The sequence below is a fragment of the Chlamydotis macqueenii genome, chromosome 29, assembly GCF_036417535.1.
Source record: "Chlamydotis macqueenii isolate bChlMac1 chromosome 29, bChlMac1.mat, whole genome shotgun sequence".
Lineage (NCBI taxonomy): Eukaryota > Metazoa > Chordata > Aves > Otidiformes > Otididae > Chlamydotis > Chlamydotis macqueenii.
Genome location: NC_141584.1, coordinates 1,448,581 through 1,468,973, shown reverse-complemented (window position 1 = coordinate 1,468,973; position 20,393 = coordinate 1,448,581). Strand labels below are relative to the sequence as shown.

The following is a 20,393-nucleotide window of genomic DNA, read 5'->3' as shown; positions in this document are numbered from 1 at the left end:
GGATTTATGAGTAGGCCTACTACTTGTTTCTTAGGAAACACAATTGAATTTTACAATGCATCCACGGTTACATGGTACTAAAGCAACACTGAGTGCAGTTACCAAAGACATTCATGTTCTACATCATTAGTTCTGGCTAAATCTGAGTCATCTCTGAGTCTCTGAGATACAAGGACCCTTACCGTTCACTCAGGCTGCCTGAACGTCTTCAAGGAGAAATTAGCACAAGTGGTACTTTTAAATAAAGTCGTTGATTAACAAATAGTGAACAGATCATGATCTAGCCTGTCCTTGAATCTATTCGTTATCATAGTATTTGAGTGCTTAATGGGCCATTTAATTTGCTCTGAACTGGACAGATGCCAAAAGAGCTATTATATGAAAGATGGATCATTTGCTACAACGTACAGGGAAATTGATGCTGACCACCCTTATGGAGAGTTTGAGAACCTAACGGAAAAGCTTACGCAAAGTTAGACTTTGTCACTTGGTAATCCTCATCTCAAGAGTGGCAAGCTAAAACAATTTTTTCTCAATGTTTTAAAAGCTGTAAGGAATATTTTAAACTTTGACAACCAGTTGCACATCCTCTTGCTGTTTTGTGCTTAAACCACATCGCTATTTAATATTAGTAAAACCGATCTTTGGTATCTTACCACAAACTCTTCACGGGAGACTCTACACTGTCCTGCCTGAGCTCTGAGGAATCCTGCCCCCCGGGGGGGAGCGGAGGGGGTTTATCTACCGGAGTTCAGCAGCAATCGCCTCCAGGGCGTTCGGGCAGGGCCGGGCTCGGCGCCTGCCTCAGCCGCGGCCCTCCTTGGGGGAGAAGGAAGGCTCATGACCTTCCCTTCCCGAGACCTTTGATGCTTTACGCCCCGTTAAAGACACGTCTCGAGGACCTTTTCTTCAGCCAGAACAACTCGTCTCTGTTCGTGGAAGAGCCCCCGCGGGCTCAGGAAGCGCCTGACCGCCCGCCTTCGCGCCGCCAGCCGCCCGCGAGCGCTGAGGCGGGAGCGCGGGGCCGCACCGCGCCTGCTCCGAGCTAACGGTCCGCGGCGGGGGCGTGGCCCAGCGAAGACGCCCCCCCCACCTCCGCCTGCGCATGCGCCCTCGCTCCCGGGAGGGGAGGGGCGGTGCTGGCGGGCGGCCCCGCCCCGCTGTCGGTTGCGGTGGCCGCCTGAGCTGCGGCCGCCGGGAGGGAGGCGGAGGCGGAAGATGGCGGCGGCCGCGGCGGCGGCGCTGCGGGCCTGGTTCTGGAATGAGCGGTTCTGGCTGCCGCACAATGTGACGTGGGCGGACCTGGCCGGGGAGCCGGGCCCGCCGGGCAGCGGGCTGCAGTACCCGCGGGCGGGCCACGTCCTCTCCGCTTTCCCGCTGGCGCTCGGCATCTTCGCCGTGCGGCTGCTCTTCGAGAGGTGAGCGCGGGCCCGCCCCCGCCGCGGGGCTCCCCCGGGGCGGCGGGGCCCTCGGGTGGCTCATGCGGCCGGGACGCCGCCCGCTCCCGCCTCGGCGGCGAGCGCGCGGCGAGGCCGCCGGTGTCTCTTAGCAACGGGCTGCGGAGCGCCCCGGGGGGGAGCGGCGGGCGGCCCCGGGGCCGGGCCGGAGGCGAGGCGGGGCGGCTCGGCTGGGCTCCCCCGCTCGCCCCTCGCGCAGCGCGGAGGCCTTCCGCGGAGGCCGTGGCGGGCTTTCCGCCCGCGGCGTCTCCCGAGGTTCTTTTTGCGTGGAAAGGGAACATTGTGTAACCCTGGAAAACCTGTCCCGGGAACCGCTCGGTGTCTGTCACGACAGCCCGTAGGGCTCCTCTCCTCCTCGGCTTCGGATCCCGACAGGCTCCTGCAGTGCTAGCGGTGCCTTATGCTGAGGTAGTGCAAGAAAAAATCTGGGGAATTCACTTCTGTTTCTCCTGCTGTCCAGGAGAACCTCAGCTGGGCGAGCAAAAGGCAACCGGCTGCTGCTGTCTGCAGTCGGTTTCCGTGCGTTGCTGGTCTCTGCCTTTTCTGTACTTTCCTTGTCAGTTCCTGGATGAGGAAATAGGACTTGTTCACATGGCCTGGTATATAATTAAACAATTTGTGGATCCCCTGCATCTCGGGCATGACGGAAGTGCATGCAGATGATCGTATCTGGCCATAAACAGGTGTAATACAGTACTTATAATTTGCTTGTGTATCCATAAACATCTGATATTAACTCTTCCCTGAGGCAGAGGTTTATCCTTTCTGCGATGTGTATCTCTTAACAGCCGCACACAGGGCAGGCTGTGTGGGTGACATAGATACTAATTAGTAAAGTGGCTTATTTAGGAAAACCGTTAGGTGAAGGAGACCGAGACACCTTGTATTCCTGTTCAAGTAGTTCATTAAAGATTGATTTAATCTTAAATTTCTACATTGAAAGGGCAAAAGTATTTCTAAGCATGAAAAGGGCTGTAGGACCAAAGGGAGTAATCGAGTTGGTTTTGTTTTGTGGGTTTTCTGTTAGAAGTGTGAATTCTCATGAGCTTTCAGAAATTAAATAAGAAGAGAAGACTGAGGTGAAGTAAAAAGATAGGTGAACTGTGGAGAAAAATGAAGCAGGTCAGCAGAGTAGGAGAGAAATTTGAGAGATTCTTTTTTTCCATCATCTTATCTTTCTGCCCTTCAAAAAAAACCCCCCCAAAAAAACCGAAACGCTTCAGAAAACTGCTGGCAGTTCAAACCAGTGCAGAGGACCCAGGAACACACGTGGCAGTGCCAAAATCTCGTCCCAGCTTGGCGTGCTGCTGCTAGTCTTGGCCAAATGTTCAATATTGTCAGCAGATAAGGAAAGGAAGTTGTGAGACAGAACAGTACCCCCAAAAGGGATATTGTAGGAAGATCTCCTCGCTTTCCGAGCCCTGTTTAGTCCAAATCTCTTAGTCTGGGGAAGAAGTGCAGAAGATTCTCTTTTCTCTGGAGTATGAGATGTTAGGAGAGATACAGAGCATCCTGCCGCACCTAGAAACACAATCTTCCTGTTAGTCGTTACTTTATCCTGATAATACCTACCTGCTTCATGAAATTTCTTTTGCGGTGTTAATTTAGGGAGCGGTCAAATGACAAATTAAGTTGCCCGCCTAAACGGTAAAACCTAGAGATCATGGCCTGGTTCCTGAGAGGGTTGTTCCTTTTTTCAGCTGTGTCTTTCCTGTAGCGTGTCTCAGTAGTGGTATCCTAAAGTGAAAGCAGATTGTGAGAGCAACATCCAGGGCAGTTGCTAGTATGTTTATTTTAAGAGACTGTAATTTTTAAGAAGTGCTCTTCTCTTTCCTCCTGCCACTTTGAACATGTCATAGAAGTTCAGATTTGTCTTAAAATCCCTTTGTCCATATACCCTGATTCAGGCTTTGGTGATGACTGTGTCAGATGTCTTCCTCGACACACGTCTGGCAATCAGATGACTCAGAACTTGAATTATATACTTGTGCAGCTCTTTTGTGTTAGTTTATCTTAATTTATTTCTTTTCTCTCTCCTTTTGCTGTAGATCTTCAGTGTGAGGAAGTGCTTTTGTGACACTGACACTTGTAACACTGACACGCATTTCTGTTTAGTGAATGCTCCTGTAAATTACCCTGTGCATCGTGATGTTGGTGAAATATTCGTTAGGCTGACTGTGGGAAGTATATGGCTATGGAGATGAGGCAAGACTCCCAGAGGAAGGTCCTGACTTAGTGGTAGGGGGCTGGATTTTTGTGCAGGCAAGATAAAGAAGGACTTCTGCCCACGAGTTTGTTTTTATTTTTCTTGGTTATACTTGCTGTTACTTCTCCTTACACATCTCGTCCCACTGCAGGCACAAAAAAAAATTCACAGGTATCTGCCAGAACCTGGAGGCTGTTATTCATACGATGTGTTTATAATGACACTGGAATGCCCTTCAGTAACAGATATGCTTGTTACTCTGCAGGTCTGAGGAAGGATCTGCAGCTTGTTCTCAAGCTGAGGGGGAGAAAAAGAGTGATTTTAGATGTTACTTCATCAGGTCTGGAAAATTACGGACAGTTGTGGAATGAGGTGTTTTAATCTGAACACAGTGAAACTGAGAGATTATGGAGCGATGAAATCTTACTTTGCGTGCATACTTTATAAATCCTACTGTTTCGCAGATTGTTCTTCCTTTTCAGAGCTGTAAGAGGGGGTCGCCAGAGAAACCTGAATGTTCCAAAAGGAAGGATTCTCCCTTTGGGTTTGTGAAGTACAACATGCCTGAGAAATATTTGTTATAACATATGAGTTTGTGTACTTGAAAATTGGTGTTGCTTTCAAAATCAGTCTGTCTTAATAACTATTGTAAAAAAGGTAGCTTGGTAGGTATGACTTGAGGCAAGGAGCAGATACCTGTTCAGAACGGTGTAATATAAGTATTTAAGTGATGATAATTCATTGCTGGAAAGGTGTGGCAGTAAGTCGACCTTGGGAACAGTTGCTGCAGTTAAGATTTCTGTGGAATAATAAAATAATTTAGATTAAAAGGAACTTGTGGAGGTCACCTTGTCCAATCCTCTCCTCAAAGCAAGGCCAATGTTTTAGTCGAGTGAGAGTGCTCATGGTCTTGTGCTCTTTGGTTTTGGATATCCACAAGAATGGAAATCCTACTGTCTGGGCAGCCTTTTTTTTTGGTGTTTAACTGCTATTGCTATGCAGAATTTCTTCCTTTGTGGGATACAGTGCAAAACTTGCACATCTGAAAACCTGTTCTGGGACCAAAAATACAAAATGCCGCAGAGGTTTTCAGTATGAGTTTTCCTTAATGGGCACTTAAAGAAAATAACATGTTGTCTTGATATTTTTCTGACTGACAACAGGATTGATGATTCACTTCTTATTCCACCTGCAAGGCAGTAGCCGCTCAAAGCGATTGCACGGTGGCTGTTCCGAGGACTCATGAGCACGAGCCAGCCATGCCCAGCCCAGGTGGAAACACCTTGCGTGGCTAGTCAGGGAGACAGGGACATCTCCACTGCATGCAGCCATTGCTTGCGGAGTTAGAGGAGCTATGTTACGGCGTTGGGTTAGACTTCCTTAAAAGTAAAGAAATCCATTGCTGCCATCCTTTTTCCTTCCTGTTTCTGTGCCCGGGACTGCCCCATTGTTGTAACTTGTCTGCTTGCCTGTGTTGGTGTCTGTCTGCCTCTGTGCACCCAGAAGTGTGTGCAGGTTTTTTTTGGTTTGCTCTTTGGTCATCTGCATGCTTGACTGAGTAACTTGAGTCCTGTGCTGTATCTGTGGCCCATGGCTTACTTTTGGGGGTTTTTTTTGTTCCCTCCTTCCCCCCAGTTTCAGGAAACATCTCTAATTTTCCCCTAAGCCTGCTAGTCAAGGAAGCCTACTACTCAGGAATAGTTTCATGCAATGTTTTGAGGCTGAGGTTTGGTTTTTTGAGTGGTTTGTTGGTTTTTTTTTTTTTTATGCATTCTTTAGGTCCCAAAGTGAATTATTTCTGCATCTTTTTTTTTTTTTCTCCTGTGGAGAAGCTGTTTCTTCTTTCCTTGATGCTTCACAGTTTGAATTCTAAAATAATGTCAAAACTTTGTATGGATCACTATGAGCTGTCTTAACCATTCCTTCTCTTCTTTACTTTTTCTTAAAACAGAGGAAGACTCTCCTGAATAATAAATTCTTTGAATGTGCAGATTGGTAGATTTTTCAGGTTTCCTCTCTTATGTGAGAAAACTGACCCAAGCTGAGTATCTTCAGGCCAGGAGTTTTTTTATAGAGTTGTAAGCACCTTGTCCAGAGAATGAAATAAAAATATTTGGCATCCTGGAATTGCACATGTGTACTTCTTTGCTGTTATTGTGGTATATCCTGTAGGAAAGAAGAGTATAAAGATGTGCGCTTTTTGGAGGATCTAGCCAAATGTTTCATAACATCAGAACATGATTTCTGGCTAGTGGTCTAGATTGTAGAGGAAGCAGTGAGCCTTTTGAGCCAAGCTAAAAGGAAATCACCTTTTCCTTTTTTTTTTTTTTTTTTTTTTTTTTTTTTTTTTTTTTTTTTTTAAAGCTATGACTGTTTGAATGAAGAGGACACATGAAGAAATGGGGCAGGACAGTGAAACCTGGGGCCATGGTGTCTGTTACTTATTTAGTATCTTCTGAGAGCAGGGGAGTTCCTTTAGGATTAGTCATGAGCCGATCTGTAATTTCTCAAGGGGAAAACCCCACAACCTGTGTCTGTTCTTAAACGCAGTCGTAGCTGTTTGTTACTGGAATACTAACGACGTGCTCCCAAGAATGACTGCTGTTGGAGCACTGAGAGTTATGATTCTCCTGAATTTTAATCTCTTAAACAAAGGAGAAATGGTAACAGACGGAGTGGTTGGGAAAAGCAGCATTTTCTGCTTTATGGCACTCTGAGTCTCTAACCTGTGTGTAATCTGTTGTCTTCAGTGCAGTTGTCTCTGAAACAATCTCTGTTTCAAAGCAAAATAGATTTAATGATGCAAGTGTTGGGTCCTTTTCAGAAATCCGTTTTGAGAAACAGGTTCCTTGTGCTCGCTCTCTCAAAATAATAGATTTTTTAAAATAATAAAAATTGTTCCTTGAAGCCTCTCTCTTTTGCCTGCCAACAGGAGAGAGAATAATTCGTCTGTTCAGGTAACGCGTGCATTTTCTGTAGAATCCTGTGCCCGTTCTGACACAAAGGTACAGTAAAACCTAGTAATTTTTGTATGTGTACGTGTTCATTTTAGTTGCAAAACCAGGCTTGTTTTCAGAGTGGCTGTGCTATAAAATTCACAAAGTGTTAGATCAGCTTTTGGAATATGCAGTGCCTACAGGACTGAGAAATACTGAGAATCTTGGGTCTTTCAGGCTGAGTAACTTCTTACGTCATCTTCACTCTCCCTAAGGAAACAAGCCACTTTATTTTTCCCAAAGACCAAAAAAAAAAAACCCCAAATCTGTGTCTTTTAGGAATGATGTCATTTGGACTTCCCTTTTTTCTGAGTTGTGTGACACCAAAGCGCATTCTGGAAATAAGGCATTTTGCTTATAGGGCTGCCAGGTCTCTAGCATTTATGCTCGCAGAGGATGCCTATCAGTAATCTATTATTTTATTTCCAAGTAATGAGAATCGCTGGGGGGAACACGTTCTGATCCTTACAAGCCAAGGACATTAAGATCTAATTATTCATTTTAGATGTGTGTACTGTATGTGCTGTCTGCAGTTGCCGTTTGGACTAATAAAATTACTTCACCTCTGAAGTTTCTTTTAAGCAAAGTGAGTGGAGATCTTCAAAAGCTTTTTGAATAGGTTTTGCAGTTGGTGACAAGTCGGGGTCCCTGTGATTTAGGCAGAGGAGAGAAATAGCTGTCTTGTTTTAATCTAGCTCTTTATTTGGAACTCTTTCAGGTTTATTGCCAAGCCATGTGCCATCAACCTTGGCATTCAAGACAGTGGACCTCACAGAGCCCAGCCCAATGCAATTTTAGAGAAAGTGTTTACATCCATCACTAAGGTGAGTCGTGCTTCAAATTCTGCTAGAAGTTGAGACCTGTAAGTAAGAGTATGGGAGGGCTTTTTGCTTCCACTTTTCTGGTTTCAGAGAAATGCATTTCACACGCACAGTGACTGTGTTCGTTCTTATTTTACTTTGCCTCTGGCATGTTCTTCTTGTAGTAAAGTAGATTCTCTCTATAGCTGACCTATGCTTTTGTGAGCAGAAGAATCTTTATTTTTTGAATGAAAAATGTTCTCTTTTTAGAAAGGTGCAAGGCTTCTTCCTTTAGTTCCCTGCCTTTGTCCAAATTAGAACTCCTGTAACAGGTGGTAATTCTTGGTTTAAGAAGAAATTTTCCAGAATCTTTCACTTTCTGTTGGAAAAGTTCTACTCTTTTATGTGAGATATCTTCCTTCGCTGGTTTTATTGGCCCATTGTGTGAATGCCTTCCTTATTTTTGCTATCTACTGTGGAATTGGACAACAGCTGTCACAGTGGAAGTCAGTTATTCAAGGAAATTTTCAGTCAGTGGAGGTGTACCCTGAGAAAGAATAGGATGTTAAATGTTGACAGGAGGTGTTTCTTTTGTTTCACGGCCTTTCTTTCACTTAAGCTGACAGTGCTCCTTCACTTCAGAATTACAGAATTCCACACTGTCTGTACTCTGTTGAATGCTGACGGTGAAATCCACGCAGACAGCGTGATAGATTTTCATTAAAGATAATTAAATGGAAGGTTTTCTGTTCTGATTTGGTGATGCTGAACTTCATCTTGAGTGGAGCAGATAAAGTGCTCAGTGAATGGAAGGGAAATTCTATAAAAACCTTACTGAAACTTGTCTCATGGGAACATTCAAGTTTTGAGGTATTTGGATGACGTGCGAACTGAAAAGTCCCTATGATTTGATGCGGTTTGTGGGGAGGACTTTTATGTAGGGGATGTCCTTGAAATTAATGTTTAGGAAACCCATGAGGACGCCTGCTGTGCAAAATCTATCTAGCTTATGAAAACAGTCGCATTTAACTGTACCAGTATGTTTGTGTCTGCTGTTGGATTTGGAGAACCAGAAAGTAGGGTGGCACTGATGTAGGGGAAAGATTTCATTGCTGTTCTGAAATTGGAGCTCTAAATTCTCCTTTGAGGCTGGTTCACTTCCAATGCAGAAGTGTCAGGTAGCCCAAACCGTTAAAGCCTAGTAACGTGCAGAGAGATTTGATTGTGATGGAATTCCAGGAAAGTCATGGTCTCAGTACTGAAAATCAAATGACGGATGATTTTGCTTTTCAGTGGAACAGTCAGGTGACTCTTTGTTAAATCAGCATTCTGCATAGTTTTTGGGTTTGTCTGTAACTCAAGTAGTAAAATGTGTTTATCATCTTTCACTTGTAAGAGCTCCCTGGCAGAGCTTGTTAAAAGGACACTGGTCTGAATCTAACGGGGCGTACCTCACCACTGGGCCATTTTAGAGGTGGTTATCAGGTGTTGTCCACTTTGCTCTTATAAATACATTTATGTCATTATTCAAACAAATAAACTGCCAGTAGAGTTTTCATTCACAGAACAGTGATGGATTCTTTATAATACAATTATTTACATTTTCAAATTTAATTTTATTTATAAACTTTGATAATGGAAATAACATCAACTCTACGATGCCCTTTTGGAATATACAAATATCTGGTGTGTTAAACCAACTCTTGCTTTAAAGTTTCCCTAAACTTGCCGTGAGTAGCAACGCTTACATGTATTCAGCTTTGATCTTCCGGAGTTCTGGACTGTTTGAATTGATGCGCAGGTTTTAACAGGTAGGACAGGACACTGTAAAATCTTCTCTCCCCAAATTAAGAAACAGAACAATTGCATTATTTGTCATAATATGCAGTCAAATGATGAAATAGGTGAGGAAATGTTAAACCAAAAGCGTTCTGAATAATTAAGTAATTAGTGGCTTATGGAGGTTAAACTTGAATGAACATTTGTGGCAGTGGGTTCCTGCTTCTAGTCTGTACGTAGTGCCTTCCTAGTGTGTGTTTTTTTTATCTGTCCATCATTTTAATCGTAGTACAGAGGGGGTCTCAGACTGAAAGTAGGTTGAGAAGCAGGAGAAATGACACTTGTTTTATTTTCCTTCAGTCTCCAGATGGAAAAAGGTTAGAAGGCTTGTCAAAGCAGCTAGACTGGGATGTTCGAAAGATCCAGCGCTGGTTTCGTCATCGGAGGAACCAGGACAAACCCACCACCCTCACAAAATTTTGTGAGAGCATGTATGTTTGTGCAGAGGCCAAAATGTGGCTTCATCTTAAAGCTCCAGCTGTGTATTCTCTTTTCTAACTGAAAGTGTGGTCAGCTGCTAATTTAAAATAGCGTCTCGGGGTTGGCTGGTGGAAGATAAATTCTTATATAAGCAAATGAAAGAAGTTAGGAAGGCTTTTTAGAACTCAGTATTCTAAAATATATTGCATACATACATGAGAGACCAGAACACATGCACAGGAGTTATTCCTGTCAGCGGTGAGCAGCTTTAGACAGTGGACCAGGTCCTTAATGCAAACGTAGCACTTCAGTGCGCCTGTATGTGCGCATGTACGCGTGTGCACAGCTTGAGTAACTATGCTGAAGACAAGTCTGCTGTCTGCACAGTTATGTTGTGGACCAGCGTTTGTTCCCAGAAGGAGCGGCCTTATGGCTTACACAGTGATGTATATACTTTTATAGACACTTCTTGGATTCCTGTTCTTTTCATTTCAGTTCATTCTTGTGTTCTTTGTTTCTTTCTGAATGCTTGTAGTTACCTCTGTTAGTGTAGTAGCACCTGAATATTTTTTCCTGACTTGTTATTTCTTCTGTGCTGGTTTCTTTCCTTTCCAGTAACTTTCTTCATATTAATTCTTCCCCCAGTATGGTTTTGTCTACTTAAAGCCACAAGGTAAGAGGGACACATATATATATATTAGGATACCTTCTGGATAACAATTACTTATCTTGTTGTTGTATAAAAAGCATAAGAATGATGCATGTTCACTCAGAACTTTATTTCAAACTTGACTGTTGATGCAAACTCGTTTGTGTTGTGAAAACTCTTAAATAGATTTATCCTTACATTAAGTGTTTACAAATGAAGGATTACGTTTTCATGGGTGAAAGCTTTTCAGGTGTCAGAATTTGTTTTTTTCACAATTGTTCCAGTTTTTGTTACAACTGTTAATCAAAGGCTATTTTGATTTCTTAAGTTTAATTTTTGCTTCTTTTTCCAGGTGGAGATTTACATTTTATTTAAGTATATTTTTTTATGGAATCAGGTTTCTCTGGACGGTGAGTTGGTCTGTCATCCCGCTCCCTTGTTGTTCTGTGTGGCATGCAGCTGGGTCCTGGCTGTCCTGCTGAAATACAGAGGGTTTGACTACCTGTGTCACTTCCTCAGTGCTTGCACCTAGCTTAAAACAAAGGGTGTTTAGTGGTGATAGTCATCTTTATGTTCCCTTATTTGAGATCCTGGGGTTTCTGTTTAAGGACCTTCTTTACGCTATGGGAAAGCTTCTATGCAGATCTCTCATTATGGAAATAATAGAAACTTATTTGTCCTGTAACCCTAGAATGGGACGGAACCGGGTTGCTTTTGCTATGGACAGCTGGTTATTTTTGTCTTGCCTCCCTCTTGAAGGGATACAGATTCATCTCTTTGGGTCTTTATTATTATTTACAGCCATATGATTATTCTTAAAATTTCCATTGCAGTCTAAATTGCCTTTGACTGCAGAAAGAATATTTTTAAGTCACTAGGATGTTTTACAATAAATTTAGCTTGAATGGTAGAATAAAGATAACATTTTACTGAAATACTACTGCAGTGGTCAACTGCCTTTGATGATAGGGAAGAAAAAACCCAGTAGAATAATGACTGTTTCCCTTTAGGCACCCTGGTTTTGGGACACACGACAGTGCTGGTACAACTACCCTTTTCAGGTAGGAGATAAACACTGCCTAGATTCCATTTTTTTCACAATTTCAGGTTTTATTTTTTTTGTTAATAATAGTGGATTGAAACTCAGTAGACCTGAGTGCTTCTCATTATTCTGTGCTGTGGATGCTGCACAGGCTGCAACCTGGTAAGCTTTGTCCTTAGCGAGTGGCCGTCCCTTTTGGAGGGCACAAAGATGGCATTTACTCTGTGTCTTCAGATCCTTGTGAAGTTTGTGAACAGCAGTGTTTCCTCAGATAGAACTGACTCAGTTCATATTCACTTTATGTTTACTTGCCGCTGAGATTATTAAAAGTGGGAAAAAAATGCATAAAATTATATTGGTAGCTTATTTACAGTGTTGTTTTCATTATGCAGCAAGTATGATTGTGTGGAGGCCAACCAGTCTGTTTCAGTGCCTGGCTCTCCTAATCCAAGAGGCTGAGTTGTAAATATTGACGAGGATATCTTACTCCTTTTCAATAAAGCTCAAACACACAAGTATGTTTGTGTGACTAAGCCTAGAGGAAGTTGTCTGTTGCTTAAGCTTATTTTTACTAAACTTTAATTCTGAATCTTTTAACTTATGCCTCAGCATCCTGGAGGAACAGAGTGGGATGGGAAGGCAAGAAGGAAAAAGTCGATTTTAAAGTACTTTTTTTTCTAACCATGCTATCTTTGTTTGTTTTCCAGCCTCTAACATCCAGGCTTTATTATTACTATATCTTGGAGCTGGCCTTCTATTGGTCTCTCATGTTTTCTCAGTTTACAGACATTAAACGGAAGGTGAGATTAACCAAAATTGCACTAACCACTTTGCTAAATAGATAGGACTAACAAAAAAATGTGTGTCTGGCCAGTAAAGCTAAAGCATAGTAATAACTGTGTTTTCTTCCTCATTCATATCTTTGTGTAGCCTACCTCCTTCTGTAATCACTACCCGTTCCTGGGGAAAAGGGAGGAGCAAGGCTGATATGCAACCTGGTATATCCTTGAGAGTTCGTTTCACCTTCCATGGGAAAGAACAGAATCACTCAATACCTCCCAATAAGAAGCTATCGAATCATTGTGTAAAAATAGAGGTCATTAGAAGGCTTGCAAGAAAACATGAAAATGAGATGCTCAAAGCAGTACCTTGCTGAGCCGCATGAGAAAATGGCAAACACTAAAGCAATAATAAATGTGGTTTTTAAGTAATTTTTCATCTCTGTGTGTAGCAGAATGATGACTGGTCGTGATTGCCGGAATCTAATTCCGTTGCGCTACGTTCTAGGATTTGGCTTATTGTTGCTGTTGGAAAACAGTTCATAGTAAATCACGGTTTATTGCTTCTGTTACACAGACTGCAAAGTAGCAAATTGTCTCGATTCTTGCGTTGGCTGTTCGAAAAGAAAAGTTTGCCTGGGATTTTTTTCTGTACTGGAATATTGGCAGATGGGGCACTACAGAGCTGCGGAAAGGGAGTGATTGACAGCATCTGTGATACTGTTTTGTGTTTAGTTTTGTACTCTGACTTTAACAAAGGAGATGACTTTCCCCACTGCCAGCGTGGTAAGGTACATTGACATGGAAGTGTTGTACCGATGGATCCTAAACTGGAAAACAGCTCTGAACGTATCTGTATTGTAAACATTTTTTCAATGAAGTGCCCTAATTCCTGCTGGTGGGTTATCTTGAGTTCTACGCCTGCTATGCTCTGGCAGACTTTTGCACGCTGGCAACAGTAACAGCAGCATATTTAAAATTTGTGCCAAGAGCTGAAAGGCCTAGCAATATGACTGTAAACCCAAAAGGAGCCAAAAATAAAGGCTGTATGTTGTCCTGTCGATCTTTCCAGTGGGATCTGCAGGCATACTTGCCTTTACCTTGCATGTGTATGCCACAGAGGCTGTGCTGTGCCTGTGTATGCGGAGTTCTGACTTCTGAGGAGCACAAATGCTGGGAGAGACCTTTCTGGAACCTTTAGTGATAATGGCTGATGTTGTGTGATGAGCTGTGCTTTATATAATGTGGAGTCAGAGTCTGAACTGAAGTAATCCTTTGACCCCAGTTAGTCAGTTTTGTGGCTGCCTTCCAAACCTTTGTATTTGTTTGACAGCCAAAGAATCTTCATTCATTTTTTTTTTCTGTTTCCAGGACTTCCTGATCATGTTTGTCCATCACTTGGCTACAATTGGACTCATTACATTCTCTTACATGAATAATATGGTGCGGGTTGGAACTCTGGTGCTGTGCCTCCATGATGCATCAGATTTCCTTTTAGAGGTGAGTTTCCTTTCAAATCTTGGCGTACCTAATGCTAGCGTGGTTTCAGGGGAGCAAGCGGACTTGCCCATTCTTGATAAACTGCATTAAATATGCCGTAAAACTTGTGCTGCTGATCCTGCCTTGTCAGCTTTTCCTCATAACTGCTTTAGTGCTGAGAATAATCCCTAAATGTTCCAAACTCCTTACAAATGTGATGGCTTGAGGGTTTTTGAAGCTCTACAGCCTGGTAATTACATGAGTGCACAAAGGGAATAATATTCTCATGTTCCTTGTCTCTTTTAGGCTGCAAAGCTAGCCAATTATGCCAAGTACCAACGTTTATGTGATGCTTTCTTCATGCTCTTTGGTGTTGTATTCATTGTTACGCGATTGGGCATTTATCCTTTCTGGTAAGCACCTTGAGCTGTAAGGTCTTGTTTGTTCTTCCAATCCTTTAAGCAAAGCCTTTGTGTTTAGACGACTTGCAAGAATTCCAGCCTGTCCCTCAAGGCAGCCTGAAGTTGCAGACAACCCAAGTACTGTTTGGAGCAGTACGTTCAGCTGGGCATATGACTGAAAAAATATCTCTCAACAGTCAGCTGAGGGAGTGCGAGAAGTGACTAGAATCCTAATACACAGCTGGCCCCTCTCCTCAAACTGCAAAATGATGACAGTGCTCATTAGCTGGAGCCAAGTCAGCCAGTATCTGCTCTGAAAGACTTGAGGGGTTGTTTGCTTAAGAAGTTTGGGAAATAGTTACAAATGAGGCACGGTCTCTTGAGGTAAATTTGATTTTTTGAGTATCTGGCTTAGTCATCGTTGCAGTTCCTGATTCTTAAGACACCCGTGTCCTATCCCTGTGTCGTGACTGTTCAGAGCCTGAAATAGGTCTTTGGTTTTTGGGAGGTAAAACCCTGGCTAAATGGCTTATAGCTAATCGGCCTATAATGAGATTCCCTCTCGCCTCACTAGGTCACGCTTGGTGAGGTGGTTCTGTGGATGAGTTGTTATCCACTTCTTGTTTCTGTTGAAAGAGTGTGGTGAAAACTTGGTTACACCTGATTATTGCTCAGTTTATTCAGGTTCTACTGCATGTGTTTATGCGCTAGGCAATGGACAGCTTGCATTCCCCTTCTTTTTGGGTGCCTTGACAATAGGCAGAAACAATACTTATGCTTTGGGGTCAGGGTTGCAGTTGAAGTTCTTGCTTGTTTCCAGTAAATGCATCAGAGGAGTCTGGATAAGGAAGAGCTTTAATTCTTGCATCTTCATAGGCTCCATCCAGTGACAGATGAGACAGTTGTCATTGTTTTTATTGCTGTTGTCTGTCATGAGGTGATGCTCTTGCATCACGCTGTCGCTCGGCAATCCCATAAATCTTTAATGTATTTTCCACTGGCTGTAACGTAATTCCTCAGCTTTGTAGAGAAATCTGGCAAGTGGCATTGCAGATCCTTCACGTGTATTCCCTTCCCGAACTAGCAGTATAAAATACCAACAGATCTCTGGAATTGGATTTAATTCATCCATAAACTGGCTGTGAGTTAGAAGTTTCTGTAGCTGCATTTTGGGGCACTTGGGTTCTTCTTTGAAAGACTTGTTTTTCTTCTCTTGTGAGATGTTAAAAGCTGTGTGAAATTAATGACGTCTTTAAACATCTCTCCATACCTCTCTACTTCATAAAATCTAAAGTGTTTATTAAATTACTTAAGTACTGGCAATAACTCCCAGCGACAAGAACAACAAAACAGCCATGAAAGAAAGCATAAAGCTTTGTCCATAAAGCAGTTTCTAGTCCTCCAGCTTGGCAGGAGGAATCTATAAAAATCTGAGGGAAGAGAACAGCGCACAGGGAGAGAGGCCTACTGGGAACAAATTCCTTCCTGATCCTTAAATATGGGTGAAGGTTGCCCAAGTACGAATGTGTTCATGGTTGTTTTGATGACCCGTGCAGCTTGACATCACTTCCCGTAAAGTTGTTATAAATGCTCATGCTTTTGGGAACGAAATTGGCAGCAGATCTGTATGTGTAACCAAATTGCAGAACATTGACATCTTCTCCCGTTTGTAGCTCAGTTCAAATGTTTCTAATTAGCTTGAGTCTGTCTCCTAACTCTGGCAAGAGCCTAGCTGCATGGCTGCTCTGTCAGGAGCAAAGCAACAGATGCTTAAATGAGATACAAACTGTTGTGCATCTGGCCAGTCGTCTTAATTTAGAGCTGGAAGCCATGTTACCAGCACAGCTGATCTCTAATGTGTTTCTGGATCTCTTCTAGGATTTTGAATACAACCCTGTTTGAAAGCTGGGAGTTGATTGGTCCTTATCCTTCATGGTGGCTATTCAACGGCCTTTTGATAACCTTGCAGGTCTTGCATATCATCTGGTCTTATCTCATCATTCGCACTGCCTACAAGGCCCTCGTGCGGGGAAAGGTAAGATTGCCGGTCACTGTTTTGGGTCCTCTTTCCTACAAGCCCTGAGAAGCAATCATGAGAAACTGGGCCCTTGAGCAAGGGCTGGTACTAGTTCTCAAGGGACTTGCATCAGGAATGCTTTGTAAAACAGCAAGTTGGGTTTTTTTTTTTTACTTTGGTTGCTCTGCAGTCTTGAGTTGCCAGGTGAATATAAAGGCAGGGATGCTTTCCTCTCTGTTCTGGTCATGCAGGGAAGTAACACCATTTTCCAGTGTGTTCAGATGATGTAGTAATAGTGATAATGACAGACCTGTTTGGAGTTTAAGGTGGTAGTAGGCTCTTTCTTGAGCAATCATATAGGATGTTTTCCAACTTTAGAACTTCAGGTGGTCCTTGGGGTATGGTGAGGGTTACACATCTTCTGTTTGTTAGCATGAACACAGGCTGTCAGGGCAGGCCAGGCGTTGAGCTGCAGCGTGCAGAGGAGAAAGGGCGATCAGAAATGCACTGGAGTTTGCTGGTTGTCACTGGGCTAATGGACTGCAGTCTGGCTTCAGTCTTGAGTATTCTAATTTTCAGTTGTGTTGGAGTCTTAGGCAGAGGGAGGATGAAACTACAGCAGCTGGTTAGCAACGGACTTGCCCTAAGAGTGAACAATGCTGACTTTCAGCTGCAACCTCAGTTGCTGAGCAAAAAGGTGTAGTTCATCGCGAGACAGAGCAAGCCAATGTAGGAACTAATTTGACACCCAGCCAGCTCATAAGAGAAGCCACTTCCTTTGCAGCTACCAGAGAGCAGCAGCTCATTTCACAGCTCAAATGCTTTTTTTTTTTTTTTTAATCAGATATTTGGTATTCTGATCTGAGTTTCTCTCATGGCTCTACTTTATTTTGAGTTTGGCTACTTAGCTGCCCCTACACATGGAATGTAACCTTGAAAAAATATTTATATCGTAGTTGTCTGTGGCAGTGTGTCAGGGGAAGGCATGTTTCAGAGTACGCACATGGTCTTTTCATCTGTTCCCCACAGCTGCTACTGCAAATGTCTTATTTTCTGTCTGGGCAGCTGTTTCTGTATCCTGAGGCCTACATCTTTTGCCTTTCCTTGGTTCTCTCCTGTCCAGGTGACCTAGCCAGAGAAAGGACTCTAAGCTCTGTCTTCATTCTTTTCTTACTCCTTTTCTGTGTGCCCTCTGGAGCTGCACGGTTTATCCTGTGCATGTAAGTGTGATCTGTGCTTGCTTTGTTCACTGGAACGCATCTGTGTCTGTTTCAAGGCTAAGACAAAAGCAAAGCTATGGTCTTGGGGTTTAGATGGCTGGTGCCTTCTCTGAAAATGTTTCTCTCCCTGGTTGATACAGTGCTGGTTCTGACAGCATGCTAAAATACAACTTTTTCCAAAGGTCAAAGCAGTGTCCTGGGGTTTGTTCTTATCTCCCGTCAGTTGGCTGCATGACCTTCACCTTTCTGCTTTTATACGCCCACAGAAACTCTGATATCTGTCTTTAGTGCTCATTAACACTGCTGAGTGGAAGAGGACAGAAGTGCAATGCTTTTTGTGAAAAGGAGTAGAACAGTCACTTATCTCCTAAGTAATGGGGAAAAATTCGAGGGGTTTCTGCTTCCTTCCAGTGACCCTTTGAACTTCCAACATAGCAGGAGAGTGGGAAAAAGATATCAAAAGGTCTAGCACAGACAGGAGCCAGAACATCCAACAGGCCTATCAAAACCAATCCTGGAGATCATTAACTTTACCCGGCTTTCTGCCAGATCTTCCCTCGAGTTCAAAAACTTCCTGCCCGGTGCTGTTCAAAAGCCCGAACCCTGACTCAAAGCAAGCAGAGGGGAATGAAATCCTGAAACCCTTGGAAACGTGCTAGTGCTAGCGCAAAGTGCTCGCGCATTAAGTCAATGAGGGCTAATAGTTGCAGGGGCAGAAGTGTGCAGAGCCTGCCTGGGGGTATGCAAAGCACGGGCCGTTCCGGCGCTGCTGCGTTTATGGCTCTGGCACCGCGCCGCCAGCCAAGGTGCTTGTTTGCAGTTAGGGCTGGGCTTGGGATCTCTTCCCTTCGCCTCTGTGCGGCTGGATCTGCCGTGCTGGTGCAGTGCCCTCCCGCGGCACTCGGAGCAGCCGGCAGCGGGTGCGCCTGGGTCTGCTTCGAAAGGTCCGAAATCCCACGTACAGATCAAATTTGCAGTCAGTCTTTTAACCAAAGGCGTGACTCTGTAAAGCAGATCTAGGTCTCTGGGCTGAGATGCTCCCTCTGTTCCTGAGCAGGTGTTTGCCGGATTAGAGAGCTGTCTTTGCTCTACAGCCCGCTGTCCAAACAGGCTTTTGCTCGTAAATGAGCTCTCATGTATGAGCCACACGCTGTGAAAACGGGAGGCACTCTGTGCAAACAGCAACGTGATGAATATGGCTGGTTAATTTTTAAAATATCAAAGCTATTCCCTGCAGGACAAAATGTTCTCTCTAAAGTGGATACGTGCGTGTTTTTTGGTCATCGTGCCCACTGATGATTACGGTGTGAGAAGTTTTTTGATTCAAAACAAATTTGTTGTCTGGACAAGCAGCCTTTAACCAGTCTAGAACACAGCTCTTGGAAGACAAGGCCAACCAAAGATGGATAGTGTCCTCTCATCTGGTGAGCAAGAAAGTGCAGTGCTTTCACAGATGCAGAGCGTGTTTGGGAAACAGAACTATTTGCAAATTACCATTTTCAGTGTCCATGTCTTGCATTCTGTATGTGATGGCGGGTTCCTCGTGAGTTTGAAGTGATGCGGGATGTCATGTAGAAGGTGACTGAAGCTGGTTGATCGCATGGACACAACCTTCTAACTGCTGTTTTCTGTGAATTCTCAACTTCCCTTCTCCCCTTTCCAAATCTCACTTGAAATGTTCAGGTATCCAAAGATGACCGCAGTGACGTAGAGAGCAGCTCTGAAGAGGAGGATGTGACTTCCAACAACACAAAAGGAATTTTCAGCACTTCAAGTAACGGCTCCAACCGCATTAATGGCCATGTGGCTGGTGGCCAGTGGACAGAAGAGGAGTAAGGCTGTGGGTTGGCCTTGAGCAAGCACGAACTTGTCTTTAAATATCTAGATGTGTTGAGCTCCACATTCCCGAGTGATCTTTAATCAAGATACCCCTTCCCCAGAAACCTCCAGCCAATCTGAAATGGGCATAATCCAGACCAGTCAGAGGCTTTGCACAACAGAAGGGATAAAGCCAATGACTAGGGCAAAAACAAAGCCGCAGACTTCACTTTAAGCCATTCTGTACTTAAATCTTAGTCCCGTCGATGTTTGCAGAGGTGTCTTTGTTCGTGACAAACTGGTTTTTACTAGGATCAACTCAAGGCAGAACAAGCTTGGACTAGGCTGGCTGCCGACCGCAGGAGGGTGACGGTGCCGCTTCCGTGACGGTTTGCTCCGGTGCCGGTGCAGCGTATCGATTGCGTGCACTCCAGAAGCCACTTAAGAGCACGGAGAACGCAGGGTCCTGCGATTCTACGTCCAAGCTACCCCGGCTGCGGCAGAGACTTTCTCGCAGTCGTGCTGCGAGCGCTCTGGACTACAGCCGCGCTCTGGACTGGACTGTGCGACAACAGAAGCGTTGTTCTGACGTACCATCGGGGTGCTACGCGGTAAGGAGCTTACAGCTTATACCTCTGCTGTCACGAGGGACCAGGCCAGCCTCTGCTGCCTATTTTGGTGCTGCAAGCCCCTCTGAAGTCTTGACTACAGCCTTCTGAAATGGGGGAGGGGGGTGGTTTATTGCCCCTGAGACAACTATCACAATACATGCCTTTTAAATTTATTTTTTTTTTCTGTTGCAAGTTGTGGTTTTGAAACTTTTCTGGACCTACTGGGTACAGTTGGCTAAGCTAGGACTTGAGGGCGGACCAGTACTGGTGGGCTGTTTAACTTTCCCCACAAAATAAGATGTTTCAGTCCTGCTTGTCTGTGCTCCAGGACAGATGTGTATGTTGCTGCTCTGATTTTGCAACTGTGTGGAGGAATCCCTGGGCTGGAAAGGCAGCTGCACCATAGGCTTTGCTTCTTTTTTTTTTACTAAATGGTACTTAGGGGCAATGGAAGACCTGTGTGTCAAATCATGAGCAGAATTTTTGAAACTTCTTGAGTTGTGACCATTTTATACCATTGTTTACTCTTATCTCCGATTAAAAGATGCTTCAGAAACTTGGCCGGCATGTTTCACCGTTAGAAAATAAAATAAGGACAGTGTAAGGCCCCTGTTCTGTCGCTCTGAGCAGCAGGACTGCTGCCCGAGGCTGCCTCAGAG

At 44.0% G+C, this 20,393-nt stretch overlaps 1 protein-coding gene across 2 annotated transcripts; it reads left to right on the top strand.

Annotated features, from left to right (window-relative positions):
- Positions 1–1,190: 1,190 nt before the first annotated feature.
- Positions 1,191–20,369, top strand: CERS5 (ceramide synthase 5). 2 transcript variants are annotated; one of them, XM_086768831.1, is made up of 10 exons: positions 1,191–1,418; positions 7,378–7,483; positions 9,599–9,729; positions 10,720–10,777; positions 11,378–11,428; positions 12,117–12,209; positions 13,560–13,688; positions 13,974–14,080; positions 15,947–16,103; positions 18,989–20,369. In XM_086768831.1, exons 1-10 carry the CDS (start codon positions 1,219–1,221, stop codon positions 19,139–19,141), a joined length of 1,185 nt encoding a protein of 394 aa, XP_086624957.1. In that variant the 5' UTR covers positions 1,191–1,218; the 3' UTR covers positions 19,142–20,369. The 2 variants fall into 2 exon arrangements, with proteins under 2 accessions (XP_086624957.1, XP_086624958.1); XM_086768832.1 differs by lacking the exon at positions 12,117–12,209.
- The last annotated feature ends 24 nt before the right edge of the window (positions 20,370–20,393 follow it).